At 33.4% G+C, this 23,759-nt stretch overlaps 1 protein-coding gene across 1 annotated transcript in view; it reads left to right on the top strand.

Annotated features, from left to right (window-relative positions):
* The window catches only part of LOC111680241 (serine--tRNA ligase, mitochondrial), a 65,140-nt gene extending 53,923 nt beyond the window's left edge, over positions 1-11,217 (top strand). Inside the window, exons 4-5 of the mRNA XM_023441867.2 lie at positions 10,619-10,988; positions 11,049-11,217. Of these exons, the coding sequence (XP_023297635.2) occupies positions 10,619-10,988; positions 11,049-11,177 (499 nt within the window). The 3' untranslated portion in view covers positions 11,178-11,217. The remainder of the gene's footprint in view (positions 1-10,618; positions 10,989-11,048) is intronic.
* Positions 11,218-23,759: the final 12,542 nt, after the last annotated feature.

The raw sequence follows: 23,759 nt of genomic DNA, 5'->3' as shown, positions 1-23,759 counted from the left end.
GCGCATAGAATATGACGTCGAATTAAAAAGTTGTCTAAGAGTAAAATGTAGCTGCCGTCCAGCCACAAACACTGATATATGATATGTTACGATCGGACCTAAAATGGCAACGTAGTATATAAAAAACAAAAAGGGCGGTATTTCTAGGCGTGGCAAAAAAATATTTTTATATTTTTAGAAATGTTATTAATATATCTTTAATCCTAGTGGGTGACTGACTCAACTTTTTTTTTGTCCATAGAGACCGACCCACTCTAATGTATATGTATATATTTTATTTTTGAATCACATTTTATTTCGTATTCTTAAACGGATACAGGGAAGTAAGAAGGATATAATAACAGTTATAAATTTATGTGAGTGTCAAAGTGCTTGACATTAGCTTTTATTGATAGCAGTTTATCAACTACATATGTCAGGATGCCACCTAGTTCATTATATACGATGAGAGAAATATATTCGACCGAAAATGGAAAACAACTCCCAATTATCGACCGGATAGATCCATTTAAGCGCCGCCGAAACATGGAATTAATTTCTCTGTTCTATAGTTATTGCAATGCACGATGAGGCAGCCATATGAAGAATTGTGGCGAAAAGTAAAAAATTAAAAGTGATTTAAAAAAACAAATGATTTATCATGTGAGGCTAGTACTTATTATTTTCTTTGAGTGTATTTAATATCGCTCATTTCGAAAATACTCAAATAAAATTTGTTCTAAGTATCTATGAAAATTAAGGCATACAAATGTTTTTTTGAAATTTGAAATACAAACGGAACAGGAAATAAAACATTTAATAATTTCAAACCGTTAAATATTAGAATAAATAAAGATTTAATTACTATTAATTTGGGGACATTCAATTTTTTAATTATTGTTCAAAATATCATTTGAAATCCTTCGGAAGATTTTAGATAATTGTGTCATTATAATCCTTGTTCCAATTGGAACAAAGGATTCAAGCCAGTACGAGATACAATTTTAATGATCGACAATCGTTCAATCCTCAAAACACAAAATAGAAAATTGTTTATATAATCCCTACTTACAAATATTGCAAAATTGTTAAAATCAAATTCTAATAACCAAGCCAGCATCTTAAACAAACTGAATTCCTAAAATAAAAACGCTAAACCTAAGTTTGACGTCATCAAACTTCTTAACAGTGTCTGAGTTGTCATTAAAAACAATTTGCCTGAAACTAAACTTAAATTTAATTTAAACTTAACCTAAACTACAATTAAACTACAATTAACTCAAATTTAATCATCATTTTAATTTAAAATATCCTAATTTTAACTTAAAATATCCTAATTTTATCCTAAAATATCTTAATTTTATCTAAAAATGATCTTAAATTAATTATACTTACTTTATACTTACCTTAAACATAATCTAAAACTAAAATTTCAACAAAAATAACTAAAATTTTATCCACTATTACATTTAATTTGTTACATTAATTTTACATTTACATTATAAATTTTATTTAGTTTTGTTATTTTAACTTACACAATAATCTGGTACATATTTGAGTGAAAACTAAAAATTTATTACATAATAATTAATTAAAATAGGTAATAATTAAATGAATCCTCGACTTCAGGCCTGATGACATCGTTGGATTTTGAAACTGGTGAGTTTTTAAATAAATATTGAAAAATTTAATTATTCACTCATTTATTGTAAAAACAACCCTTAAAATAAATATTTTATTTTACTCAATATTCAAATTTTGAGTTAAAATTATTTTTATATTGATTATTATTATATTGATGAGATAGCATGACAGGGTGGGTAAAGATCATTGAAGAGGTAATGACATCTGGTTCTCTTCTTCAAAGTTTCTCAATTCATTTTTATTTTGTATATTTTTTTGTTATATTGTTTGTCTGTTTGGAAATTATGCTACCTAAGTTTTAAATAAATTATGTACCGAACTTAGTTCAATTATATAGTGGCAAGAACACCATCCCAATTTCCCTGAGCACGGCCGGTATTAAAGGTAGCACAGCCTCTAGATAATTGAAGCCTTCGTGGTCGGTCCGTTACATAAATTTAAATGGCGCCCAACGTGGGGCCTCAGCAACAACAGAACACTTTAATTATTTAGCTTTTGCTAATAAAATGTATATTAATTTAATGCTGATGGTCACACAAATTCTAATATTTTATAATTTCGTGGAACGACAAACGATTTTAATTATATTTTATTTTATCTTGATTTTATTAAAATAATTGGACTATTGGTTATTCATTTTTTTGAATTACTTAACCATATTTTATTGGGATCAAAAGATTTATGTTAAAATTCTTTTGCTAAATTCTTGCTGAGATTTCTGATTTTGGTTTTATATCGAAATTTTACTCGCAAGAAATGGCATATATGTATGGTCTTTGATATTTTATTTTCATTTTTATTTCTTCATAAAATTCTTCACTGGGTTATTTGTAATTGAGATTTTTCTAAATGGTGTATATTGTTTAGTTACTCTTACATTAGCATAAATGAATTGTGTAATGGTTTTAAAAGATGTGTTATTAATATATTGAGATTTTTACTTTGATCATGGTTTACCATTCAAAGTTTACTCTTTAATAGTATCACATCAAAACGTTTTTTTTTTTATTTTTTTTTTTTTTTTTATTTTATGAGTTGAGGAGTACTTTGATTTTTTTTTAATTTTTGTATATTTCTAACCACTTGAGCCAACCTTAACTAAGTAATGGAATAATAGATATCGAAATTTGAATACCGCGAATTAATATAACATGCCTTTGACAAGAAGTCATGATAATTTAGCTAATTTAGATGAACCGACAAATTGTAGTTTTACGGTTAATATAGAAGAACCAAATACAACCCAGACACAGACACAATCCCGTTCGGCTAGAAACACTACTAATAGAAATCAAAATCGCGGTAATAGTGAAGTTCGGTTAAGACAGATAGTTTCGGAATTTATGATGGCTTTACGAAGTGAAATGACAGATTTGATATCGAGTGAATTACGATCATTTATTCAAAATTTAAATACAAATAATAATAGTGATTCGAATATTCCCACTAATTCTCATTCTGCCAATAATAAACTTCCTAATAATACTACTTCTTCATCTTCATTACAAGAACCATTCATTGGTGAAAAGGTTTCGAACATTATTAGAAACTGGAGAGTGAAGTTTACTGGTAGTGAGGATCACACGACCGTGGACGAATTTGTGTACAGAATAAACGTATTGACTACTAACAACCTTAACGGGAATTTTGACCTTTTGTGCAAATATCCACACAGTTTATTCGAAGGTAAAGCTTTGGACTGGTACTGGCGATTTCATCGTCATGACAATGAATAGGACTGGTTTTCTTTGACAAGAGCCTTACAAGACCAATATAAGAGTGATTATAACGACTTTGACATAATGGAAGACATTCACAGACGTAAGCAACGAAGTAACAAGACTTTTGATGACTTCTTTAATTCAATTTCGGCATTAACTGACAGACTTAAAAATCAAATTTCTGACAGTGACTTGTGCGCGATATTAGTTCGGAATCTTCGATATTTCAAGTGTATCACAACTTCGCCGTGAAGTGAAGAAACACGAAAAGTTTGTAAAAGACATATCTTCATATGAAATACGCAAATCTGCAAAAGCTCGTGTAGCAGAAATCGACGCAAACAGCGAGGTAAATATTTCAGAAACCTCAGATGACAACATGGACGACGTTTGTGCAATTCGTGCAGAAGTGAAGTGTTGGAATTGCGACAAACAAGGACATACATACATGGACTGTGTTTAAATAAGACGGATTTTCTGCTATGGATGTGGTGCTAAAAATACATACAGACCGAATTGTCCGAAATGTGGAAAGAGGCAACAGGGAAACGGACTAAAGGATGTCCGAAGACCATAGATCGGACATCCGAAACCAAGACTAGCGAAATTTTAGATCCAAACATTTTGGCAGATGACATTAAGACAGAACACAAACATCCTCTACTAAGACCATATCATATTCGATTGGCAGAATATGAGAAAGCTCGTAAGAGAATATTTGGTGATTCGAAAAAGTCAAAGCGTTCATCTCAGCGTATTCGTGATTTTTATGGAAAACTTAAATCATTTAGAACTTGTATTATTTCACCTATAATTTCTCAAGATAGTGATAGTAGACCATATATTACATTAAAGATAAATAATGTCAAACATTTTGCGTTATTGGATAGTGGAGCGAACAAAAGCGTAATTGGTGGTGATTTAGCTTCTGAGACACAAACTAAGAAGGGATTTAGAAAATGTGTTGGAAATGTACGTACAGCGGATGGACAGAGACAGAATGTTTTAGGTACTGTGACATTGGACATTACTTTTCAAGGACAGAATAAATTATTTGAATTTTTAGTTATTCCGTCAATACAACAAAATTTGATTTGTGGTTTTGACTTTTGGAAAACTTTTGGTTTAAAAATTTCAGTTCCTGATATTATGGAAATAGAATGTACAGAAACAGACCCTGACAAGTTAATTTTAACACCCGAACAAAAACAACGACTAGACAAAGTAATAGCTACTTTTCCAAGTTCTGAAGTTGAAGGTTTAGGTTGTACGACATTAATTGAACACTACATAGATACGAGAGATGCGAAACCTATAAAACAGAGGTACTATCCTATTTCTCCAGCTGTTGAAAAACAACTTTGTGGAGAACTAGATAGGATGTTATCTCTAGGTGTTATTGAGGAAGCACCAAGTTCACACATCTAATGGAGGTAGCAGTACAGTTAAGAAAGGCAGGCTTAACTATAAATGTTAAGAAGAGCAGTTTTGGACTTAATAAGGTTAAGTATCTCGGTTTTGTAGTTGGCAACGGAACATTACAAGTAGACGAGGACAAGGTTAGGGCAATACAAGACTTTCGGTACCAAAATCTATTAGACATTTAAGACGATTTTTGGGAATGACAGGTTGGTACCGACGTTTCATTCAGGACTATTCCACATTAACTTTCCCATTGACCGAACTATTGACTAAAAAGAAACATTTCAATTGGACAGATGATGCTCAAGCGGCTTTTGAAAAATTAAAGACAAGGCTGACATCTGCGCCGTTATTAGTGCATCCAGATTATGCGAAACCATTCATTTTACAATGCGATGCGAGTACATATGGCATCGGGGCAGTTTTGGCGCAGAAGGACAGTGACGGTGTAGAAAGACCAATCGCGTTTATGTCTCAGAAGTTAAATAAAGCCCAGCGAAACTATACAATAACGGAATTGGAATGTTTGGCAGTGGTGATGGCCATTAAAAAGTTTAGACCCTAGACGATTTTTGGGAATGACAGGTTGGTAACGACGTTTCATTCAGGACTATTCCACATAAACTTTCCCATTGACCGAACTATTGACTAAAAAGAAACATTTCAATTGGACAGATGATGCTCAAGCGGCTTTTGAAAAATTAAAGACAAGGCTGACATCTGCGCCTTTATTAGTGCATCCAGATTATGCGAAACCATTCATTTTACAATGCGATGCGAGTACATATGGCATCGGGGCAGTTTTGGCACAGAAGGACAGTGACGGTGTAGAAAGACCAATCGCGTTTATGTCTCAGAAGTTAAATAAAGCCCAGCGAAACTATACAATAACGGAATTGGAATGTTTGGCAGTGGTGATGGCCATTAAAAAGTTTAGACCCTACATTGAATGTCAGGAATTTGTAGTAGTAACCGACCATGCAAGTTTAAAATGGTTGATGGGACAAAGAGATTTGTCCGGGCGTTTGGCACGATGGTCCCTAAAACTACAAGGGTTTAACTTTTCAATAGAACATAGGAGTGGCAAAGATAATGTAGTTCCCGATACACTTTCGCGAGTACATGAAGGAGAAGATTTTGTTGAATCTATTGAACTTGAGACACTGCCGACAGTAGACTTAAATTCAACAGCATTTGACAGTACAGAATACACAAAATTGCGACAAGACTTTGCAAATTCAGAATTTCCGGACTTCAAAATTATAGACAAGTATATATATAAACGGACTGATTTTACTTCTGGAGAATTACATGAATCTAATTCTTGGAAACTTTTTGTACCGTCAGAACTGAGACAGGACGTAATATATTCAGCTCATGATATTCCAAATTCGGCACATGGCGGTATAGCCAAAACTTTAGAACGAATCAGACGATACTTTTATTGGCCTAGACTTGTGACTGACGTTAGAGACTATATACAAAATTGCGAATTATGTAAAACATCGAAAGCACAAACTAATATTTTGAAACCACCACTAGGACAGATGGTTATAACAGACAGACCATTTCAACGCTTATACATCGACTTGATTGGACCTTTACCGAGAACTAAATCTGGACATATTGGAATACTTATTATTTTAGATCATTTTTCAAAATTCACGTTTTTAAAACCACTTAAAAAATTAATTTCAAAACATATAATTGACTACCTTAGGACAGAAATTTTTTCCATGTTATGGAGTACCAGAATCCATTATTTCTGATAATGGTTCACAATTTAAAAGTAAGGACTTTGAAAATTGTTTGAAAAATAATGGAGTCGAACACATTTTGACAGCTGTTTACAGTCCGCAGGCGAACGCTAGTGAGCGTATAAATCGTTCGATCAATGAAGCTTTGAGATCACACGTACGAGATGATCAAAGAGATTGGGACAAATACATTCCTAGCATTAATTGCTCCTTAAGAAACAGTATTCACCAAAGCATTGGCAATAAGGAGTGAGATCGAAAAATTCTTAACATACATATATGTTTATAAAAAAGAAACCACTAAACTTACAGCTTTATTTTTTTTATTTGATTCAAAATATTATTACAATTTACAAAAAAAAAAATATTTTTTTAGTTTTAATCACTAGTGATGAAATTTTGAACCCTTTTCGGAAACCCTTCCATTAACGTTTTTATAGTGCTTTCTGTCACTTTGCTCGAACATGTAGTCCATCTCCGTTTAAAATCTATCACACTTTTTTTTTTTTTTTTTTTTTTTGATTCAAAATATTATTACAATTTACAAAAAAAAAATATTTTTATAGTTTTAATCACTAGTGATGAAATTTTGAACCCTTTTCGGAAACCCTTCCATTAACGTTTTTATAGTGCTTTCTGTCACTTTGCTCGAACATGTAGTCCATCTCCGTTTAAAATCTATCACACTTTTGGACACCTTTTTTGTACTCTTCAATTCTCTTTTAACAAGAGCCCAATATCTCTCCACTGGCCTTAGCTCCGGGCAGTTTGGAGGATTTGCCTCTCTTGGTACAAATACCACATTATTGTTCTTGTACCACTCAAGGGCTTGTTTTCCATAGTGACAGGATGCCAAGTCAGGCCAAAAATAAGTGGACACATTATGAAGTCTTATGAATGGAAGCAGCCTTTTTTGTAAACATTCCTTGATGTAAATTTCGGTATTTATAGAGCCCGTTGTAACAAATTATTGGCTTCTTTTGCCGCAACTGCATATTGCTTGCCATACCAAGAACTTTCTGGGAAATTTTGTCTGCTTTTGGGTCCTAAACTTTTCTTCAACATTCCCTCGAGCATCAGCAACATAAAACTTTTGACCTGGAAGTTGCGAAAAATCTGCCAGAACATACGTTTCGTCATCCATTATGCAGCAAGAATATTTTTTTATAAAACTTGACTTCAATTTCCGTGCTCTGTTTTTGGCCTCTAAATTTTTAGCAGCGTTCCTGTCAGGAACTTTTTGAGCCTTGTGTCCAAAAGTGTGGTAGATTTTAAACGGAGATGGACTACATGTTCGAGCAAAGTGACAGAAAGCACTATAAAAACGTTAATGGAAGGGTTTCCGAAAAGGGTTCAAAATTTCATCACTAGTGATTAAAACTATAAAAATATTTTTTTTTTTATAAATTGTAATAATAATTTGAATCAAATAAAAAAAATAAAGCTGTAAGTTTAGTGGTTTTTTTTTATAAACATATATGTATGTTAAGAATTTTTCGATCTCACTCCTTATTATTTTCTTTGAGTGTATTTAATACCTGCTCATTTCGAAAATACTCAAATAAAATTTTTTCTAAGTATCTATGAAAATTAAGGCATACAAATGTTGAAAAATTTTTTTTTGAAATTTTAAATACAAACGGAACAGGAAATAAAACATTTAATAATTTCAAACCGTTAAATATTAGAATAAATAAAGATTTAATTACTATTAATTTGGGGACATTCAATTTTTTAATTATTGTTCAAAATATCATTTGAAATCCTTCGGAAGATTTTAGATAATTGTGTCATTATAATCCTTGTTCCAATTGGAACAAAGGATTCAAGCCAGTACGAGATACAATTTTAATGATCGTTCAATTCTCAAAACACAAAAGAGAAAATTGTTTATATAATCCCTACTTACAAATATTGCAAAATTGTTAAAATCAAATTCTAATAACCAAGCCAGCATCTTAAACAAACTGAATTCCTAAAATAAAAACGCTAAACCTAAGTATTATATTACAGTTTTCATCAATGACGTCATCAAACTTCTTAACAGTGTCTGAGTTGTCATTAAATACAATTTGCCTAAAACTAAACTTAATTTTAATTTAAACTTAACCTAAACTACAATTAAACTACAATTAACTCAAATTTAATTTAATTTAATTTAAAATATCCTAATTTTAACTTAAAATATCCTAATTTTATCCTAAAATATCTTAATTTTATCTGATCTTAATATGATCTTAAATTAATTATACTTACTTTATACTTACCTTAAACATAATCTAAAACTAAAATTTCAACAAAAATAACTAAAATTTTATCCACTATTACATTTAATTTGTTACATTAATTTTACATTTACATTATAAATTTTATTTAGTTTTATTTTTTTAACTTACACAATAATCTGGTACATATTTGAGTGAAAACTAAAAATTTATTACATAATAATTAATTAAAATAGGTAATAATTAAATGAATCCTCGACTTCAGGCCTGATGACATCGTTGGATTTTGAAACTGGTGAGTTTTTAAATAAATATTGAAAAATTTACTTATTCACTCATTTATTGTAAAAACATCCCTTAAAATAAATATTTTATTTTACTCAATATTCAAATTTTGAGTTAAAATTATTTTTTTTTAAATTGAATTTTGAGTAAAACAAACATTTACATATCCACACAAACATTTGATTTATAAATATTAAATACATAAATTTAAAAGAATGTAATTATTTAATTAGATTTAAATTATTATTTCTTTATTACTTTTAAATAAATACTGTTAATGTATATTTATATTATGAAACTGTCCGATTAAACTCATTTTTAAATAATTCCATGAAAAGTTAAGGTTGAACGTCAAGTAGGTTAGTATTAGGGCAATCCAGAATATTGATGAGATAGCATGACAGGGTGGGTAAAGATCATTGAAGAGGTAATGACATCTGGTCCTCTTCTTCAAAGTTTCTCAATTCATTTTTATTTTGTATATTTTTTTGTTATATTGTTTGTCTGTTTGGAAATTATGCTACCTAAGTTTTAAATAAATTATGTACCGAACTTAGTTCAATTATATAGTGGCAAGAACTCTATCCCAATTTCCCTGAGCACGGCCGGTATTAAAGGTAGCACAGCCTCTAGATAATTGAAGCCTTTGTGGTCGGTCCGTTACAATCATTTAAAAGAGTACAAAAAACATATGCATGATGAAAGCGATATAGTCGTTGATAGTGATTTTGAAAATGATTTTTAATTAGACGAAATATATTAATTATTATTATTTTTTTTTAATTTTGTATACACTATTTTTTCAAATCATTCATAATTTAAATTTTTTAATTTTGTAATTATATCTTTCTTTAATATCATATAATATAATGAACTAGAGAAAATTATCTTTTCAATGATACCTATAACTTATATCAATAGTCAGTGATTGATTTATCGCACTTTTTACTATGTCTGTGTCCCTTTGGGTGAATGTGTTCCTAGGAATTTAGGGAACTTGTTTCTAATACCGAATTATTTTTCCCAACAACGTCTTACAATAAAAAACAATACACTCAGACTCAAAACTACCTACAGTATTATTTTGGCTGACATTATTGGGTTAAGAATTTTTGGTCTACTGCCAGGACACGTAAGCTGCCGTCCCACAATGATCGAACAGACCATCAAGCCTCCCACTATGGAACAGACGCTTGATGGATTTAAACTTTCCAAAGAGGATTCAGTGATAGAAGAAACCGTATCTTAGATCTTAGTATCTGGTCCGTCCTATGACTCGTCTGTATTTGGTGCCAGAATGCTTGGCCAGGGTTCATAGATAGATCTATAGATAGATCTACTATTGTTGGAAAACATGTAATAAATTATTTATTTTAATAACGTAATTGTTTTGCTTTATGAAAATATTGTTTTCCATATTTTGAATTCTTGTTATAAAATCTTTTTTATCGTGAATGCAAAATATATTGACACAATAATTTTAATGATATATTATTTTACATTTCAGGTAACATGTATATACTATAAATTTCGTAAAAGAGAATTAAGCTATTTATAACAAAATAATATTACTGTTTCTTTTTAGAGTTCATCAATTCACCAAAGTCGAAATGTTTACTGTATGTTCACAGAATCAATCGGAGCATATGTTAGAAAGCTTTAAAGATTTGGAAATGGATTTATTCAAAAAGTTAAATCTAAATTTTCGGCTTTTAGACATGCCGCCTACCGAACTAGGTGCGTCTGCTTATCAAAAATATGATATTGAATCGTGGATGCCGGGAAGAAAATTATGGGGTGAAATCTCTAGTTGTAGTAATTGCACGGACTATCAGTCTAAACGTCTTAATATAAAATACATTGCAAATAACGGAGATGTACTATACGCACATACTGTCAATGGCACTGCTTCAGCTATACCTAGATTATTAATTAGTCTTATAGAATCCAACCAGGTACACTCATATCATTTCATATTTGTCAAATATTTAACTCTTATTTTTATTATATTCTAGGTTGATAAAAGTACCGTGAAATTGCCCAATATTCTTTTGAACTATATGAGAAAATCCAATGTCAGCAAAGAAAGAAACATACCAGAAATTAAATTAGTAAAACATATTAAATCCACTCCTATGCATTAAAAATGCAATTTATTTAAAATAAATCTTCCATTAAATAATAGCATGTCGCATTTCATTTAACTAAAGTATATTACATAAATATTTTTGTATAAGATTTCTTGAGTCCTTTTAACGTAAAAGGGGTTATCCATTTTTAACGTAAACTCTGGGCCAGAAATCAAATATTTTTACCAAAAGTTCAATTCAGGTAGAGGAAACAAATTAGAATTTTTTCAATATTATTGTTTTTTTAGCCTCAAAAATTTTTTTGTCAAAAAATTTAAACTTTCAATATCTTGTGCCAAACGATATTTTTTATTTATTTTTTTTTAAATTTTTAGGATGCATATGTGATGTTAATAATGTGTATATATAAAATTTTATAGAAATCACATTGATAACATATCAAACTCTAACAAATCACATTTAGACTATTTAAATTATATTTTAATTATATAACCAGGCGTTAGTCAAACGTTGTATTTATGTTAATTCATATAGAATATTATGTAATATCGATATATTTTTGAGATATAAATCAAATGATACCTGTAATAACTTGATAAAATACCAACGAATTACAATTTTCAGTTTTAATAATCTTTTTTTAAATTATTATTTTTCAATTCTAAAATATATAAGAATGACAATATTTTCAATACCGTCTTTTTAAATTCAAATTTCAAATAATTATATTTAACATAATATTTTAAAATAGATTTAATTTAAATTTCATCATAGGATCTCCTTGTTGTGTTAATCCTTCTGAAGTATCATCAGTTAGTGTCGGTGCTAGGGTATTAATTGGTGTTGATGTATTGATTAATGTTGATGCATTTGATACATTTGACAAAACCACATCTTGTGAAGATGTATTGTCAGAAATAGTGGATGATGGAATTTTTTTCACATGGCTAATGCATCTTCGGAACCTTTTTCCGTTACCAACTATTTCCATTTCATTCCCAATTCTTTCTACAACTTCATATTCTGTCACATCAAAGTTTGTGGTAAGCTTGTGTGGAAATATAACATTTTTGAGCAGCACTTTATCACCAACAGTTATATCTGATTCTTTTGATTTTCGTGTTCTATCTCCTCTTTCCTTCCCTTGTTGTTTCTTAATACAATCTATATCTCTTGCCGATGAATAAATCATATCTTCTGTTATGTCATGAATACTTGGTATTTTGTCTCTTATAACTCTATTAAACATAAGTTCAGATGGAGGAACTCCGGTTGTGCTATGAGGTGTTACATTATACATTAGAATAAATTTATAAACTTCCTGTTTATAATTCTTCTTATTTGCACTTGCAATTTTTTAACGCTTGACTAATGACTTATTCATATTTTCAACCTCTCCATTAGCTTGCGGCCAGTAAGGTGGCGTCTTAATATGCTTAATATTGTTCATGTTGCAAAAATTTTCAAATTCTAAACTGACATACTGACCATTATCAGTTCTCAATGATTTGGGAAAACCTAGTCTCGAAACTGAATCGGCTATATTTTCCTGACCGATAAATCACTTTGAATTTAAATGATTGTAAACGTAATGACCACTGTTCTATTCGAGCTGGAGGCTTAGATGTTGGGTTAAAAATTGATTCTAGTGGTTTATGGTCTGTAACCAATTCAAATTCCAGACCTGCCAAGTAGTAATAGAATTTCTAAACCGACCATACTAAAGCTAAACTTTCTTTTTCAGTCTGGGAATATCTCTTCTCGACGTCGGACAAACTCTTGCTAGCAAAATATATAATTTTTGGGTCGCCTTCAGAATCAAATTGGATCAAAACTGCACCCCATGCTACAGGGCTATCATCTGCTACTACACGAGTTCTTCTTTTTGGATCAAAGTATGATAAATTTGGAATTTGAGATAATAGTGTTTTCAGATGTTGGAAGGCATTCTCTTGTTCAGGACCTAATACAAATTTTGAATCAGCTTTTAATAAAATTCTCAGTGTTACTTTCAGTTACATGTGCCAAATCGGAAATAAATTTTCCAACGTACGTTACTAATCCTAGGAAAATTCTAGCCTCTTCTTTGGTTTTTGGAGCTCGAAGGTTGTTTTCATTAAACACATTTGTTCAATTCACAATCAAGTTGTATATTGTATCTACTAAAGTGTAGTAACAGCGTTTGTGAACAGATTTTTGTATCAAGTCATAAGTTTATGTTCACAATAAAAAAACAATCAAAACAAACAATGTCAAAAGTAAAAAACCAAACATTATTAAACTAATTAAACGAGCAAAATAAACCAAATTAATTTCTTTTTATTTTAAATTATATTATTTTCATTATAACACATTTTAAACTAATAAATAAACAGTTTTTAATGAAATTTTTGTTTTGATTTGCTAAACAGCTGTTTGTTTGTAATTTCTGTGTTACCATTTTATCGTTTTTTATGCCAAAATCGATTGAATTTTTTATTTATTTGCTAAAATAAACAATTGACAACACTGAATTTTCTTACGACATTCCAAAAACATGAAAAATTGTCGTAAGAGTTGTATAGAACTATTGCATAGAAAATACCAACAACATTGTTATGACTATTGTAGCAGCTGCTGACATACAACGCTACAACATCGATTGTGAATTGAACAATTGATTACTTCTTTAATTATCATGTTCCTCTTTCATACTGCCAAATATAATAACGCCATCTATGTAATTAAGACAATTGCTGCAAGATGCTAAAAGTCCTTATCAATCTCTTATATCTAAACAAACCTTTATGAGTAATGAAAGTGGTTATTTCCCTACTGCTCTCATGTAATTCGAGTTGATGATAAGCACTCTTATCAGCACTCTGACGTAGTTAATTTTCTTCGTATGAACATTCCCTTTCAGTATGTATACAGCGGACTTTCATCGGTTTCGTGTAACGCAGCTTTTCATCACTCTCCTCATATCTCCTCTTGGGAATCTTTGTCTTACATTTGATAGCAAAATGTCCTAGAAGAGAACATCTATTGCATTTTGCATTTCTTGCTGGGCAATTCGAAGAGCTGCCAATGTGACCACTTCGACCACAGCTAAAACACTCAGTTTCAGAATTTTGGGGAAATCGTTATCTTGACGAAATCTTATTTACGACCTCTTCATCGGACCTTGTCAACATGCTGTGTGATTGTTTATTTATTTGTTCGTATACTTGACAAGCTTCAATTACATCATCTAGACTCTGTTCTTTCTCTAACAGTTTCTTTCTTAGCTCGATAGAAGCCCATGTCTTTAATACATAAATCCTCTATTTCCGATTTTGTTGAACCGAATGAACATTTTGCAACTTGGTGCCTTAAACGTAAAAGAAATTTGTTAATAGACTCACCATCAGAAGGTTCTATATAAATGTCTCTCAAATGTCGAATTTCTCTTAGGGGAAAAATATTCATCTAGCTTTGTTACCAATATGTCGAAAACTTCGACATCAGAATTTTGATCGACTAAAGCACCAGGTATATTAAAAATAACTTCTTGAAGTTTTGGTCCTCCCAAATGAAGCAACTTGCAATACCGTCTTTTTAAATTCAAATTTCAAATAATTATATTTAACATAGTATTTTAAAATAGATTAGAGTTGCCACAATACCCATATCGATCATATAATTAATCGAGATATAATGAATTATATATCAAAATTTTGGAGACCTCAAACTCCGGGAGAATTATTGTAATCATGTATATTTGTTCCTAGAATTAACATTTAAACGAAAAAATGAAGTTGCGGATTTTGTCCCTCCCCCTAAAAAAAAAAAAAAACAAGTATGAATGTATAGTCGGATGTAGCAGACTATATGATACCCTACACCAGTCGGTATGTATGGTATATGGATTATTTGAAAAATAACATAAAAAAATACATTATATATATATACATATAAATACATTATATATATACAAAAAAGTGCGTACAGAAATTATTAAATATTTTCAACTAAACCCAACTTGGTCTTACAAAAAGTTGGTAAAGCATACAAAGGTCTGCCGTCAAACTGTTTCCAATGTTATTAAACAGTATCGGGAGAACTTGTCAGTTGATAGAAAACCTGGTTCAGGTAGAAGGAATGGTCCACATGATGTTTCTAAAGCCAAAAAAATAGAACGCATTTTCAAAAGAGCTCCCAACACATCCGGTAGGAAAGCAGCTCGGTTAGCTCAGTGCTCGGACTATTTGGTACGAAAAGTTAAAGCTAATGCAGGTTTAAAAACATACAAGGCTCAAAAAGTTCCTGACAGGAACGCTGCTAAAAATTTAGAGGCCAAAAACAGAGCACGGAAATTGAAGTCAAGTTTTATAAAAAAATATTCTTGCTGCATAATGGATGACGAAACGTATGTTCTGACAGATTTTTCGCAACTTCCAGGTCAAAAGTTTTATGTTGCTGATGCTCGAGGGGATGTTGAAGAAAAGTTTAGGACCCAAAAGCAGACAAAATTTCCCAGAAAGTTCTTGGTATGGCAAGCAATATGCAGTTGCGGCAAAAGAAGCCAATCATTTGTTACAACGGGCTCTATAAATACCGAAATCTACATCAAGGAATGTTTACAAAAAAGGCTGCTTCCATTCATAAGACTTCATAATGTGTCCACTTATTTTTGGCCTGACTTGGCATCCTGTCACTATGGTAAACAAGTCCTTGAGTGGTACAAGAACAATAATGTGGTATTTGTACCAAGAGAGGCAAATCCTCCAAACTGCCCGGAGCTAAGGCCAGTGGAGAGATATTGGGCTCTTGTTAAAAGAGAATTGAAGAGTACAAAAAAGGTGTCCAAAAGTGTGGTAGATTTTAAACGGAGATGGACTACATGTTCGAGCAAAGTGACAGAAAGCACTATAAAAACGTTAATGGAAGGGTTTCCGAAATTATTCCTCTAATTATATATAGTATTATTTAAATGGATAGAATTAGCAACAAAGCAATAAGATTTCGGATTTTTTAAAACTTTCTTCTTTAAAAGATGACAAAAGCATTTGAAAAGGTTCTTCACTAAAAAATTTAAAAATATAAAACCAAAATATATTACCTTAAGTAGCCTTTACGTACGTTAAGTCTACTGAAAAAGTAAGATGAAATATTCGTATTTCAACATCCTCAAAGAGATGTTTGTGTCAATGATTTGGTTGTTTTAAGAAATGAAAGTTATCTAAGTATTACAACTTTTTAGTTAGAGAGAAAAAGGGTAAAAAGCGCCAAAGAATTAAAAAACATAGAATGGCCAGTGAACAGTAACTGGCCATATACACTGTGCGCATAAACATCCCGCCCACTTGCAATACTGCAACAAGGAAGGCTTAGAATACTGCGGGAAGGCTTAAGATAAGCTGAAAACATAGTTAAATAAAATATATGTATATAAACAACAAAAGGTAAACTTTTTTTCTTCTTCAAAACAACAATTAATTTTTTAAATTCATTATAACAAAAATAATAAAAAGGGGTATATTAAACAATGCGCCCTGACATTACATTGATAACAATGGTTGCCGGGGTTTGTTGGTGTTGCTGCTGATATGGTAGTGGTGGTTGTTGATATTGTTGGGGTTGTTGTTGATATTGTTGGGGTTGTTGTTGATATTGTAGGGGTTGTTGTTTGTACTGTTGCTGTGTGCAGCAATGATGTTGTTGTTGGGGTGTGCCGACCTGGTTTTTCGTACCACGGCTTTTGTTCCTCCTTTTTTGAGGACATCCGATCCTTGGGACTACCGCTGCCTTGGGTTGGTTGTTGATGGGCCTCGGGTTTGGCCCCTTTTTTCGACCTTTGATGCCGGTGAAGGAGGGTATGGTGCTCTGACATGCACTCGATGCACCGCTCTCTGCTGGTGCATTTATCCTTCATGTGGGAATGAGCCAGGCAGTTGAAACAATATCGGTACTTTTTCACCGTTTCCCACCGCTCCCCCACCGACTTCTTCCTAAATTTCGGGCACTTCCTCAAGGCATGCTCCTTTTTGCATATACGGCAGTCCCGAAGGATCTCATCACGGGTTGTTTTTATGTCCTTAGACGAACCGGGGGCTTCAACGGGTTTGTGGTGGATTTCCAGGCGGCGATTCACATTCGACATCTTGCTATGGGTAAAGTAAATAGAGAGAAGAAAAAAAATACAAATTAGTCAGTTTCTGACTTTGGCAAGAGAACAAGCTTCACTATTGGGCGGGTAAAAATGCCCGAAGCTGTTCTCACGTCCGCTGTGCGGACCTTGCTGTCATGGCCTACATGGGTCTTCTCTATCCTACCTAAACGCCATTCATTCGGGGTTAAATTATCCTGACGGATCACAACTAAATCTCCGACTTTGTAGTCCTTTTGCGGATATTTCCATTTAATTCGCCGATGGAGTTCTTTGAGGTATTCCTCTTTCCATCTTTGAGCAAACTGATGATGGAGCACTTTGAGTTTTTGGCATCTATTAGCAATATTCAATGAAAGATCGGAATGATCGGGTTCAGGGGGTGCCAAAAGAGGTGCTCCTATCAGAAAATGACCTGGGGTTAAAGGGACTAAATCGAAGGGATCATCGCTCATTGCAGTTAAGGGTCTTGAGTTTAGGCAAGCTTCTATTCGGGTTAACATTGTCGAAAACTCCTCAAAGGTAAATTTCTGCATTCCAGCAATTTTGCGAAAATGAGTTTTTACACTCTTTACGCCGGCTTTCCATAAGCCGCCCAGGGGTATAAAATGCCGCACCAGGGGGTATAAAATGCCATTCAACTGGCTGAAAACTATTTCGTACAAGTATTTTTTCTCTTAATTGGGGTAAAAACTGCTTTCGGTCTACTTCGAGTAAATTAGCAGCACCTACAAATGCAGTTCCGTTATCTGAGTATATGTGGGCAGGACAACCTCGACGGGAGAAAAAACGGGCAAAAGCACCAAGAAAGGTTTCGGTCGACATATCACCGGTTGCCTCTAAATGAATCGCTTTTGTGGCGAAACAAACAAAAACGAGGACATAACCTTTCGTTATTCGGCAACCTCTACCAATGTAGGATTTTATGTCGAACGGACCTGCGAAATCTAAACCGGTATGAGTAAACGGTCTCGTAAGAGAAGCACGTTCAGGGGGTAAAGCAGCCATAATCTGCTGACCGGTTTTTTTTCGATATATAGTACCTTCCTTGCAATTGAAAATGACTGTACGAATTAGATTTTTTAACTTGGGGACCCAAAACTCATTTCTTACTAATCTGAGCATTAATGAATGGCCACCATGGGCAGTGCATTTGTGAACATGTTCAACAAACAAACGGGTAAATCGGGCTGCATAAGGCAGAATTTTAGGGTAACGCTCATCGTACGTTAAGCCAGGGGGTCGAGCTAATCGACCATTGATTCGGACAAAACCATTTGAATCAATAAACGGGTTCAAAGTGAGTAAATTACTCTTAGACGAAATGGGTTTACCTTTCGAGAGTATAGAGTATTCGGGAATATAATTCTTTTGACATACTAGAACCAAACGATCTCGAGTAAATTTCATTTCTGATTGGGTTAAATCTAAGGTTTATACAAGCATTTTCTGTTTTTTTTTTTTAAATATTGTAAACACCTGAACCAATACGAAATAATTCGCATTGCACGGGGTAAATCTGAGAAACGTTCTAGTATGTCAAAAGTTGGTTCTGTCTGAACGGAAAAAGATTGAACTTCTAAATGCTGATGTTCGGTAACGATATTTTGTGGCCAGTACTCTTGCGGCTGTCTTAACCACGAGGGACCATGCCACCATAGGGGGTTATCAACTAAATCTCGAGCAAGAGTTCCACGCCTTCTGAGATCTGCAGGGTTATCTTTGGAATCTACATAAAACCAATTCTCGTTACCAACTTTCTTTACGATTAGGGCAACTATAGTAGAATCAGTCCACAGATAAATCTTTCTCTTGTCTCTATTTAATGGACTACACAAGGATTCTACCATATTCGCCATCAAAGCCGCTCCACAAAGTTCTAAACGGGGTAATGTTTCAGACTTAACAGGAGCTACCTTCGTCTTTGCAGAGAGTAAATGTGAAGAGATTTCATTCGATGAAATACTTCGAACGTAAAGAGCAGCGCCATAAGCTTTTTCTGACGCATCAGAAAATGCATGAAGTTCAATATCATAACTCGGGTGAAAATTAACCCATCTTGGAATGTTAATTTTCTCAATATTGGGGTAATCATTTAAAAATGAGTGCCATTGCACATGGGTTAAGGGTTTTAAACATTCATCCCAATCTGTCTTGTCTTTCCATATTTTTTGCATTATAATTTTAGCAACAATAATTTTTGGGGATAGCCAACCGGCGGGGTCAAATAGCTTAGCTATTTCTGACAAGACAGCACGTTTAGTCGCAATATCCCGGCGTGGCTGCGATATGAGTCGGAAGTAGAAACTGTCAGTTTCTGCATTCCATCGCAAGCCTAGGGTTTTTGTTGTACTAGCATCTGAAAATTTTAAGAAGTCTGCATCAAGCAGATTCTCACGGGGTAAATCTTCTAAGAGACGTATGTGATTGGCAGTCCATTTTCTCAAAACGAAACCAGCCGATTTAAGAACATGGGTAAGTTCAATACGTCTCCTAAAAGCGTCTTCTAGCTCATGAGCGCCAGCAAGTACGTCGTCGACATACATTTGGGTTTTCAAAATTTCAGATGCTAACGGACTTAGGGGTTCACATTCGTTAGCCAATTGTAAAAGAGTACGAATCGCTAAATACGGCGCACAATTCACTCCGAATGTGACAGTATTTAGCTCATAGTCCTTTATATCAGCTTCGGAATTACAGCGGTAACAGACACGTTGAAATTGTGTCTGTTCGGGATGAATTAAAATTTGGCGATACATTTTCTCAATGTCAGCGTTAAAAATGTAACGAAAGAGTCGCCATTGTAGGATTAAGACCGTTAGGTCTGCCTGTAAAACAGGACCGGGGTACAAAACATTATTAAGGCTTACGACATTGGAGGATGGGTTCGAGGCATTAAATACTACACGAAGTTTAGTGGTCACACTATCGGGTTTAAATACTGCATGATGCGGTAAATAATATTAATTAGTCGCATCTGAACTCGGGGGGTTAACTGCTCTGATATGTCCCATTTCGAAATACTCTCTAATTACAGTATCATACTGTGATTTTAAATCGGGGGTTTTCAAAAGTCGAGTTTCATTTCGCCTAAACTGGGACAGAGCACTATGTCGAGAATCTCCTAATGTCACTTCAGTAAGAAATTCCCGACGAAACGGGAGTGAAACTACATAGCGACCATCGGGGTTCGGGTTGTAGTCCGGTAAAGTTCTTCACAATATTCCTCAGTTTCCGACAACCGTGTCGCCTGTGAAACTTCTTCAAGTTCCCAAAACCGAGCAAGTTGAGCGTTCAGCTCCACTTGATTGCAAAACGATGCAATAGTATAAGGGGGTTCAGATTGAAAAACTTCACCAGTTACTATCCAACCAAAAACTGTTCTCTGGGCGATCAAGTTGCCATTCGGATGCTTTCTAACATCCGAAGTTAAAATTTTTGGATAAACATTTCCTCCTAATAGAATATCCATACGGGTACACATGACGTCGGTCATGGTAATATCCGGAAAACTAGAGCTTACAATATCTGTAAGGGAACACGAGGGCAACCGACCGGTAATCTTCTCCACTACATATGCACAAATTTTCAATTTGAAACTCGGGTCTATTGGAGAACCAATAGTAAGAACGCACATAGTCGAGGAATTTCCAGCCAAGCAAACCATCATACCAATAACATTTATCGATGGCACCGAAAATGTTGGTATTGCAAGCTTCCTTTGTAATCTCCTAGAAATAAAGGTACCTTGCGAACCAGGGTCAACTAGCGCTCTTGCTGTACATCTGAGATGGTCAAAATTGACTATACAAATAGCCGAGCCCAAAAGGACTGTGGAATGTGGGGTTAGGGCTCAGATGTGCAGCATACGTATGAACGTTTTGAGTCGCTGCAGAAGTTGATGGGGGAAAATTAAGAGGGTGTTGATTTTGATTGCTTGCTGGAACTGGGTTTATATTGTGCTGGGTTTGGTTAGATAAGGTTTGAATATGCGGGGGTTGAATTGGTACATTTGTACCAGAAGCTATAGGGAGCTGGGGTGAAATTTGCGAACCTTGACCTTGCGACCTAGGATCTCTATGAAGCAAAGAGTTATGCTTCTGTCTACACAACGAACAAACATGAGTACTTCTACAATTCTTAAAATCGTGAGAAGTCGCCAAACAATTTGAACAACACCTAAGTCTTGACAGTTGTCAGCCTCTGACACTCTGACTCAAGAAGTTAGGACAAAGTCTTAGGGGGTGTGGTCCTTGACAAAGGAAACAACGACAAACTGTGGGACTCGGGGTAGTGTTTGTCGCAAAACTTTGACGCAGAGAACATGTCTCAGAATAAAGGCCAGTTCTTATAATCACCATAGAAAATTGGGGTGTCACAAGGGGGTAAATGAACGAGTGGTATTGAACTTGCTCCATGATCATCGGACTTTTCTGCCTGAGCAGCGGATTTTAAATGATCCAAATGCTTCAGCTCAAGAAAATGCTCCAGGCAATCACAAAATGAAGATATTTTTAATAGTTTACTTCTATCTTCTGATCCTGTTCTTTCAACTATGCGAAAAAGATGGATTTGTAATGAAACTTTATCATCTCAAAACGAGGAAGATTTAAAGGACTTATATTACCTTCTGGATATGTATACCGATATGAAAGATTATTTTATAGAAAATAAGTAGTGTTAGGAATTAACTATATAAGTAGGTTGTAAGAATTAATTGTATTATGTTTAAGATAAACAGTTCAAATAAAAAAAGCTATTATACTAACTGATGATATTGTATTAAATTGTGTTTTATATTTCGGTGGGCGGGAAAGGTGGTTTGTGTGGGGTGATTTAGGTGTTGTTGTGCGTGGCTCATAATTAAATTATATTTTTTATTGTATGTACAATGTTATAGTCTTAATAAAATAATTAACTAAATAATTTTTAAAAATTATCCAAATATTTTATTCAACACCAAATGTATGTTCTGTCATACTTAATACTAAAATATGAAAAAGATGAAATTAAAGGACACAGGTTTAAATGAACATATTTTTGAATGTAATTGAGATATTGGCTTGAAATTTTTTGTAAAGGGTCGAGAATTTCCATATCTAACTAAAAAAAGATATTAAGGGATAAATATGGACTAAATTGTTGTAGCTATCTGCGACCCTATTAAAATTTTGATATAAATCATAGTTTTAGAAATTTAACAAATATGTAATATATGACAAAATCTTTATTTATGAACAAAACTCAATGAAATCTTCAACGCTTGTTAAATTTGTCATTTCAAATAAGAACATGCAAAAAATCAACTTCCTAGGAGCAATTCCAGGAAACATTGATTACTGCAATCCAAAACATTTTTTTTAATAAAACCTTTTCAGTATCGATTCAACACGACCCAAATGATATGGAATCTATCCTCCGTGACGGTTCGTATCAGGTCTTCACCGATGACTCTAAATCGAGAGATGGCATTGGCGGTGGCTTTTATATTGCACGCACTGGAACGGAAGTCTCTTTCAAACATCCTAATCAATGTAGCATACTTAAGGCTGAACTATCAGCCATAAAACGGGCAGTAAATTGGCTCAGGTTCTATCGAATATATCAGGAAGATATACAAATTTATACCGACAGACAGGCTGCCCTAAGGGCAATAAGTGGTGTCTATACAACATCACACCTGGTCCTAGAATGCCGGGCATCTTTAAACGAGATGGCGAAACATTCCACAGTGGGACTGCACAGTGGGGCAGAATGGAAATTTTTGGAAATAAATCTGGCATTTCTAAACGGCTGATCCGATTGGGATAAAATTTGGTTCGAGCGTAGCCAAGGAGTATTCGAGTTTAAGTTTTGAAGATGAACCCCGCAGATGCCCCAGGGACGGCTAGGGCATCTGCGGGGCGGCTCAAAGTAGGGTACCTACGACATGTAAAATTTTTAAACTCGTGCCACTTTTTTGTTTTTCACCCAAATACAAAGATTTTTATATTTTCTGAAAGCGACGAGATCTTGAAAAAACATGCTTGGACATACTACTTATCTCTTATAATATCCGAGTTATAGGCATTTAATAATTTAGTGATACAAAATTTACCATACCTTGGTCCGCCTTTTTTTTTGAATACCGGGCGTTATTTTGGACTAAATGGACTCCATTTTTTCTTGTTAGTTAGACAACAAAATTTCCAATATAAAATTTCACATCAATATCATTTACAGATCCAAAAATATACGTTTTTTAATTTAAAAATTCAAAAAATTTTAGATTTTTGCCGTTTTTTTGCCCAAAATGTGTCTTAAAATAAAATTTTCTTTAAGAACATATAACAATTTTATAGTTTTCTAAAAGGTATCTTTACGCAGAACGCTTTGGCGTAAAAAACTTGTCCTATTTTTTGAAAATGTTGCCACTGCGTCCTTCCGAATATGACCTATTTTTTATCAAAACTTCAATTTTGGGCGACATGTTCTAAAATCCCAAAGCTGGGATCAGAAAACTGAAAGCA

This window comes from Lucilia cuprina, chromosome 3, assembly GCF_022045245.1.
Source record: "Lucilia cuprina isolate Lc7/37 chromosome 3, ASM2204524v1, whole genome shotgun sequence".
NCBI lineage: Eukaryota > Metazoa > Arthropoda > Insecta > Diptera > Calliphoridae > Lucilia > Lucilia cuprina.
Note: the sequence above shows the minus strand (reverse complement) of the source record. Positions and strands in the feature narration are given on the sequence as shown.